This window comes from Cherax quadricarinatus, chromosome 21 (genome assembly GCF_038502225.1).
Source record: "Cherax quadricarinatus isolate ZL_2023a chromosome 21, ASM3850222v1, whole genome shotgun sequence".
NCBI classification, from domain to species: Eukaryota; Metazoa; Arthropoda; class Malacostraca; order Decapoda; family Parastacidae; genus Cherax; species Cherax quadricarinatus.
In genome coordinates, this window is record NC_091312.1 from 18,402,613 (window position 1) to 18,412,017 (window position 9,405).

Here is a 9,405-nt window from a genome sequence, read left to right on the forward strand (position 1 = left end):
TGTTACTTAAATGCTGCCAGTATTGTAAAAAACGATCTATGAAATGAAGATATGAACAGTAGAAGTAAATCTAAATACAGTAGCAATAAGAATATAGTCAAGTATTCCAGTAAGGTTCCTCAGCTACGTCAGCTTCACAGGCATCGTTCTCATCATAGCTGGAATTACTGTCACTTGGAAATTGCCATCCCTCAGGATGGCAATTCCCATGCACAGGAGAAATCGATTTTTTTGTAAAGAAATTTCTGTCAACTATAACGAGGACTATAGAAATTATATATAGGAGAGTGGGGAAAGAGAGGGGAAGAGTGGGAAAGTGGGATGGAGGAGAAAGAGGAATTTGGATGTGAAATTCTCTATAACTATAGACAGGAGGGAGAGTGGAAGGGAAATTAGATGAGAAATGATTAATGAAGGGCAATCATGGGAAAGAAATAAGGATAACCTCTCAATGGAGGTTATCCTCATATCATACTAGTCTGGGGTTTTGATCAATTCTTGGGATCGAACCTCATTGCCTCCCATTACTCAGGCGCTCTAAGATGATCCCAATGAATTTAGCGCATTCCTTAAATATAATAAATATAATGAGGATTATAGAAGAGCATCAATAAACATCCAGATATAGCTTTGATATACCTTTGATGAGTTTCAAGAATCTTCCTACTCCCAGAACCCGGACATGGGCCAGGCACCTGAGGAATAATAAGTAATCAGGCTTGATCCGAGGAAGGGAAGGGTAACTCTAACCGCTTGGATGAAGAGCCCATCACCAGCATCAAGGACATTTACTGAAGGAATTTATATCAATGGCCATTGGAAATCTGCAGTCACATTGCGTAAGAGACATTATTTGTGTAATTCATATTTTAGCGCAGAGTTTTTTCTATGCATAGTTTATTTAGTTCTATTATATTTAGCATTTGCAAAGTATCGAAGTTTAAAATATTACACTAACATCACTACGAAATTCTGCATCAATTATATGATGCGCTGATGGAAATGGAAATTATATATAAAATACGGATATATTAAAATAAAATGGGAATATAGAGTGCAAGGCATCCAAGAGGTGTAGGGCGGAGTATTCATAAGCGTTGGTATATATATATCTACGTTGACCAGTGTACAGTATTAGTCTCCCAGTGCTTGAGTCTGTACACTCAGTTATCATGAAGCTTGTGGTAAGTTAGTTTTTGACTTCTGCATGTGTTAAAAACTATAATAGTAAGCTAACTAAAATGTTGGGACCCCAGTCGCTGGGTTCCTAGTCTTTCGACTGTTACACTCTCCACTGCATGAGATAATAAAGTTTGTATATTAACTCTTGCAGAATAGAGTCCCCCCACTACTGAATTACTGAACGTTCTTATATCGGAATGATGACTGTGTTTTGTTTGACAGGTTGTGTTGGCTTTGGTGGTTGCTGCTGTGGCGGTACCCAGACCCATGCCCAGGCCCGGGGCTGACCCTGAAGCAGACCCTGCACTACTCTACACCTACCCAACCTTCTACTCCGCCCCCTACTCTTTCTACAACAGTAAGTCATACACAGATTCAATTATTTTTACGTAAAAAAATACGAGCTCGCGTATTATTTTACTTATTCATTGGTAAATACAGATCAACAAGAAAAAATCACATTTCCCTGCAATGAAAACGTAACTAGAAATGGGAGCTTGCATGCCAACGAACATATTTATGTGAATTAATATTTTTCACTTGTATATGCACTATATGTTGTCTCACATCTGCACCATTCGTCATTAAGTTTTTTATATTAACGGATTACTCTAGATGCAGTATAAGTTACTCTAGATGCAGTATTAGTTACTCTAGATGCAGTATAAGATACTCTAGATGCAGTTTAAGTTACTCTAGATGCAGCATAAGTTACTCTAAATGCAGTATTAGTTACTCTAGATGCAGTATAAGTTACTCTAAATGCAGTATAAGTTACTCTAGATGCAGTATAAGTTACTCTAGATGCAATATAAGGTACACTAGATGCAGTATAAGTTACTCTAGATGCAATATAAGTTACACTAGATGCAGTATAAGTTACTCTAAATGCAGTATAAGTTACTCTAAATGCAGTATAAGTTACTCTAAATGCAGTATAAGTTACTCTAGATGCAGTATAAGTTACTCTAGATGCAATATAAGTTACACTAGATGCAGTATAAGTTACTCTAAATGCAGTATAAGTTACTCTAAATGCAGTATAAGTTACTCTAGATGCAGTATAAGTTATTCTAGATGCAGTATAAGTTACTCTAGATGCAGTATAAGTTACTCAAAAGATTTATTTTTACACTACGTTGTCACAACCACTGAAAAATGTAGTGTAGACATTACTAACCGACTAGAATAAAAAGGTACTCTCAACAATATTAAGTTGATTCTTTTCTAGTGGCAGAATATAAAAATCTTTAGTAATGTAAGTTAGTCATCAAGATAACTTGTTAAACTTTAGTGATATGACAGAAGGCACCATCATGTTTCTCATCACCTTGGAAATTCTTATTTAATTATATTCTCTTATATGATGTCCCTCTGTCTCTCTCAGCCCTGGGATACCCATCCTTCTATTCCGGCTTCTACCCCTACACCTACTCACTGGTGGTGAGGCCTGCTGCAGCACCTGCCGCTACGGCGGCGTAATCACTGATGCCTCTGGTGGGGGTCAGCCGGAGGCCGGAGGGTAAGCAGCCGCAACAGCCTCACATACAAAATGTACACAGAGATGCTGCTAGCCTCCTGCGTGCCCGCAGAGCCCCCCACCGGGACGAACCTTGCCGCTGACGACCACTCCCGACCCTAAGATAATCTGTACCACATAAAATATAGAATGCCGACAAATGTATGTAATAGACACATTTGCGGCGCTTGAATTTTTTTTTTTTACTGGGACACCTTTCGCTCACCAGGGTTATGAGAAACATAACTCCTGGTGAGTTAAATTTATCCTAGGAAAAGTTTCCAAATGTTTCTCACATATCCAAGAGAGGACACAGACATGGGGAGGAGGGGTGAGAGGATGGTGGTGAGACACCCTTCACCCTCACCTTCCTTGGTTTTATCCTCTATCATTTTATCATGCGTGATGAAATGAACGATGAAATAAAATAGAGTCGAAAAATCGCTGTTTTAATACACGCCTATCGAATTTCACAGACATATGGAAGTACTAAACCCGTTATTACAGCTTCTACTGAAAGGGGAGTGAGTTAAGTTTGATCCGAGGAAGGAGAGGCCTGATCTAACTCATTACACCAAGTATCCATCACCAGCTTCAAGGCAACCCCCCCCCCCATTCCCCATTTCGCTCCGTTCCTTGCAGGATGTGTGTGTGTGTGTGTGTGTACGCACCTAGTTGCACTCACCTAGTTGTGGTTGCAGGGGTTGAGTCATATCTCCTGGCCTCGCCTCTTCACTGGCCGCTACTGGGTCACTCTCCCTGCACCATGAACTTTATCATACCTCTGCTTAATTAAAGCTATGAATGGATCCTGCCTCAATTACTTCGCTTCCCAAAGTATTCCACTTCCTAACTACTCTGTGACTGGAGAAATACTTCCTAACATCCCTGTGATTCATCTGTGTTTTCAACTTTTTCAACTTCCAACTGTGTCCCCTTGTTGCTGAATCCCATCTCTGGAACATTCTGTCTCTGTCCACCTTGTCAATTCCTCTCAGTATTTTATGTCGATCATGTCCCCCCTATCTCTCCTATCCTCAAGTGTCGTCAGGTCGATTGCCCTTAATGTCTCCTCATAGGACATACCCCTTAGCTCTGGGAGTAGTCTTGTTGCAAACCTTTGCACTTTCTCTAGTTTCTTTACGTGCTTGGCTAGGTGTGGGTTCCAAACTGGTGCCGCATACTCCAATTTAGGCCTAACGTACACGGTGCATAGGGTCCTGGACGATTCCTTATTAAGATGTCGGAATGCTGCTCTGAGGTTTGCTAGGCGCCCATAGGCTGCAGCAGCTATTTGGTTGATGTGCGCCTCAGATGTGCCTGGTGTTATATTCACCCCAAGATCTTTTTCCTTGAGTGATGTTTGCAGTCTCTGGCCCCCTAGACTGTATTCCGTCTGCGGTCTTCTTTGCCCCTCCCCAGTCTTCATGACTTTGCACTTGGTGGGGTTGAACTCCAGGAGCCAGTTGCTAGACCAGGCCTGCAGCCTGTCCAGATCCCTTTGTAGTTCTGCCTGGTCCTCGTCCGATTGAATTCTTCTCGTCAACTTCACATCATCTGTAAACAGGGACACTTCGGAGTCTGTTCCTTCCATCATGTTATTTATAAATACCGGAAAGAGCACTGGTCCTAGGACTGACACCTGTGGAACCCCACTCTGACACCTCGCTGCTGTCTTCCTGACAAGTATTCCCTGATCCATTGTACTGCCTTCCCTGTTATCCCTGCTTGGTCCTCCGCTTTTTGCACTAATCTCTCGTGTGGAACTGTGTCAAACGTGTGTGTGTGTGTGTGTGTGTGTCTGTCTGTCTGTCTGTCTCCGTGTGAGTTTCCTCTATTCACCGACAGGTGTCAACTAAACTTTGATGCTTCATCGTGGATCAAGAGATCTGCTTCCCCCCAGGCCTGGTTCCTTCAGATCTATGACAACATTGAGAAAGAAATTGACATAAATCAGTAATGTTAATGATATAACGATAACTTTCTAGAGTTACGGAAGCGTGAGCAAGATGGCGGCGGGTGGAGTCATGGACTCTTCAGCGCTTATATTACATTACCGGTAGGGCGAGTTTAACGCTCTCCTGTCGTGTGGTCTTGGCTGGCTTGCGCAGATGACAGCTTCCTTCCCACTAATTTAGCATCATCTAAGAATAGTCTGTAGTTGGAGGAATAATACTCGTGTAGTTTGTATTCTACTGAATTTTGGTTATTCTTATGTATTTCCCATACTGTCAGTACAATGTTTCTCTCTTACTTTCTCTCTTTCTCGTTCTCTCTTTATCTCTTTCTCTTCCACAGACTCAAAGCACATAACCTCTTCTGTCTTAGGAAACGGAGTCTACAAGGTCTTACTCAAGCCATGATATTAAATTTTTTATAATACACTCAAGTAACAAGAACTATTTGAAGGACGAAAAGAGACACTTATTCGAAAAAACGGAATGAAACATTGAGGCAAGAGAAGCAAGACTTTTTCCTAGTTTGACAGTAATAAACTTTATCACATTTTTTTTACAAGGAATCTTGTAGACACACTCGTCAGCATTTTTTGGGGATTTATTTTTTCAAGTTTTTTACTGTATCAAGATTTTTAAATAAAACTTCGACATTAAAATTCTTAAGTAGAGAAGGTATATCAAGAAAGTTTTCATGTTAATGAAGAACCGGTTCTCATTTTTTAGAATTGTAAAACGTTTTTCTAACAATTTTAAAAGAATTTTCAATTAAGTGTTTTGGGTAGTTTAGATCATTATCTATTTCATAAATCTTCAAAATTTCTTCATCTATGAACTCTGGGCTGCAAATACATAAAGTTCTCAAAAACACTGATGAGAAAGTTTTATTCTATCATAATTTTGAAGATTTATGAAATAGCTAATGATCTAAAATACCCAAAACACTTAATTGATAAATCTCAGAGTCCTCCTGTGTGAATACCCGCCTCAACAAGCATTAATCCTTGAGCATACCGCTGCCACGTATGTCTTCGCAACATGAAACAAGCCTAGTTCGCTAGGCTCATGTTGTTTGTAGGATCGATGGCGGGACTGTGTCGTGGGGTCGAACCCTGGCCTGCCACGGTTTGGTAAATGATTCAATACCACTTGTTTCGTGGTTTTTAATTATATATATATATATATATATATATATATATATATATATATATATATATATATATATATATATATATATATATATATATATATATATATATATATACTTTGCATATTTGCAGCCCAGAGTTCATAGATGAAGAAATTTTGAAGATTTATGAAATAGCTAATGATCTAAAATACCCAAAACACTTAATTGATAAATCTTAAATATATATATATATATATATATATATATATATATATATATATATATATATATATATATATATATATATATATATATATATATATATATATATATATATATATATATATATATATATATATATATATATATATATATGTATGCAATAAGATCACAGTAAACAGGTGATTTCAGAATATGCAAAACAACCACTGTGAAAGAATAATGAAATTCCAATCGCTTTCGTGACTACTCACATTATCAAGGAACAATGGTAATGTGAGTAGTCACGAAAGCGTTTGGAATTTCTCTATTCTTTCACAGTGATTGTTTTGCATATATATATATATATATATATATATATATATATATATATATATATATATATATATATATATATATATATATATTTGTATGTATATGTCGTGCCGAATATGTAAAACTGGTCAATTAGCAAGAACTCATTTAAAATTAAGTCCTTTCTAAAATTTTCTCTTAAACGTTTAAAGATATATTTTTTTCATTAATGTTATTGTAAAAAAAATTAATTTTGCTCCAAAAGATTCTTAGAAAACTTACCTAACCTTATTATTACAAGAACAATTTATTTTAGCCTAACCCAACTAAATATACTTTAAATTTGTTTACAATAATTTGATACTAAACAAACACAATGAAATATATTTTTTTTCGTTAGGTTCAGAATGATTTTGGCGAAATTATTGCATACACAAATTTTCACTTGTCCTATATGGCAAGATGAGCGTTGCTATTTAAGCCAAGATCGCAAGTTCTGCCTATTCGGCACGACATATACATATATATATATATATATATATATATATATATATATATATATATATATATATATATATATATATATATATATATATATTCAGTTGTAGAAACGATTAAATAGTTATTCAGAAATGATGGAAGTGTTGTTTAAGGATGAGAAAGTTGTGTGTGAGGCGGGAATGTGTGGCTGTCAGCCTGAGCCAAGCGCCAACCCTCTCGGGAGGAACTTCACATCAAAGTGACGGTTCACGGAGTTTCTCTGACACCACACACTGCAGGGACCCCTGTCTTCCACCATGGCCACTCACACTGCTGGGACCTGTCATTCTTCAGGACCACACACTGCAGGGACGTGTCTTCCACCAGGACCAGAGACTACTACAGTGACCTGTCTTCAACTAGGACCAGACACTGCCTTTACCACGACTACAAATTGTCGAGATCTGTTTTCCTCCCTGACTACACATTGCAGCGACACTTCTTCCACTAGAACAAGATGCTGCACTACCTGTCTTCTAACAGGACAAGACGCTGCAGGACCTGTCTTCCACGAGGACAAGACACTGCAGGACCTGTCTTCCGCCAGGACAAGAAGGTGTAGGACCTGTTTTCCACTAGGACCAGGCCCAAGCTGTATCACCCTGATCATTCACTGTAAATCCTAGCTTGGTTGCCTTGTGCTAGGCTACCCACCGAGGTCATCGCAAGTGCTAAGTGGCTTATGTGTCAACAGAGAAGTGTAGTGGCCCAGTGTTATGCTGGACGCTGTGTGTTGTGCATACCTGCAGGTTACCTGTAGTCGTTTCCGGAGGTCACTGTTCTCACTACCAGGTCCCAGACCAGGCCTCCTGGTTGCTGGCCTGATCGATCAGGTTGTTCATGCACGCCGCCCGCAGCTCTGTGTATGCACTACATCCCATCTCATCAGGAACTGATTTGAGTAGTTTATCGCGTTTCCTCTTGAAGGCTGCCAGGGTCTGTTGGTAATTTCCCCTATTAACGAAGGGAGGCTGTTGAAGAGCGCTAACCTTTGTACACTTACTGAATTCTCTGTACATGTACTCATCGCTCCCATATTTTTCATTGGAAATATCTTACACTGTCTCCCAAGCCACGTTTTATATAAGCAGCAATTCTGCTGTGCAAATTTAGGACAAATCCATTCAGAGTCTTCCAGGTATTATATTTTGTAGCTGTCTCATCTGCTTTCTAATCTAAGGAGTACAGTTCGAGGAATTTCAGGCATTCCAGATAATGTAAGCGCTTCCATGAGTTCATACGAGCTGTGAATGTTCTCTGTACATTTTCCATTTCTGCAATTTCGCAATATTCCGCTGTTATTATTACATACTCTTTGAGCACTTAACGTTTATAGATCATACAGCGCTTATGTAATGAGATTTATTTAGATTTGATCCCATATAAGTATATATAAATTTTCCAACCCAGAGAGAACGAGTGACTTAAAGAGCCATCACTGGCTTGGTAGCTCTTGTTTTGAAAGTTCTTGTTACCCAACTTATCATTTTCCTTGCAGCTGCAGTGACATTATTGTGCTGCTTTAACATAAGATTTTGCACTATCACTCTTAAGTCTCTCACATTAGACTTATTTTCTTTCGAGGACCTGAATTTACAGTACATAGCTTCGTTTTGTTATGTGAATATCCTTCCATGTCTGTAATTCAAGCTTAACAAGATGTAGTATAAGATTCTTTTTGTTTTTCTATCCTTAAAATCAAAGGAGAGATTACCTTTACGAGTTTGAACGCCTTCACCAAAGAACATATTGTCTTTCTTCCAGACTTACTAACTCCGAATAATACACTACTGATTCACCAAGTCGTCACGTAGCCAAGACGCATACATTATCACCATGATGCTTAAGGTCTAACTACTAACCCTACTGAAAATCGCCTCGACGCATAATTAATGGCTCACCACGACGCCTACTGCCTCATCAAAATGTTGGCTGAGTCAAGACGAGGCTCACTCTCCCTACTTAAAAAGACACATATCGGTCATGAGATGCCATGAGATCATGTTACTTTGTTTTGGGATACAATTCAGTTACTCACTAGATAATAATCTAATGACATAGAAAACCAGACACAACAAAGGGGGGATTATATCTATTGTTTGATGATGAACAAATTCATAGCACAACAATTGTTATTACGTCCAGACTTAAAATGCTTAATGTATAATCTCTCAATAACTTTTCAAACGCAAACCATTCTGTGTCGTAGCTTCAGTTTCAGGATCTTCTGGTAATATTTCACAAGTGCTGATCTCGAAACTAATTTCGATATACGACAAAAGTGGTCATGTTAATGGGGTTAGACTCCAATATTGATAGTCTTGAGTGTTCACAAAGTCCTTTGTTAAAATTGAGGAATTTTCCTCCCATATATCTAATACTCTACATTTGAGCACAGAAGCGATGCAACAGAATATTTAAACGTGAAGTTATTGCCTTGTAGCAAGACAATATTAGAATGAACATCAATTTTATTTAGGTGTAGTTAGCTAATTGTAATTTGGAACACTGCCACTGACTCTTACAACTTAGGGACTGTAAAAAGAAAATTGAATTTAATGGACATC

At 38.3% G+C, this 9,405-nt stretch overlaps 1 protein-coding gene across 1 annotated transcript; it reads left to right on the top strand.

Annotated features, from left to right (window-relative positions):
- The first annotated feature begins 1,060 nt into the window (after positions 1 to 1,060).
- Positions 1,061 to 3,012, top strand: LOC138853028 (uncharacterized). The gene is made up of 3 exons (XM_070087278.1): positions 1,061 to 1,184; positions 1,405 to 1,540; positions 2,570 to 3,012. The coding sequence occupies exons 1-3, from the start codon at positions 1,173 to 1,175 to the stop codon at positions 2,662 to 2,664; spliced, it is 243 nt and encodes an 80-aa protein (XP_069943379.1). The 5' UTR covers positions 1,061 to 1,172; the 3' UTR covers positions 2,665 to 3,012.
- The last annotated feature ends 6,393 nt before the right edge of the window (positions 3,013 to 9,405 follow it).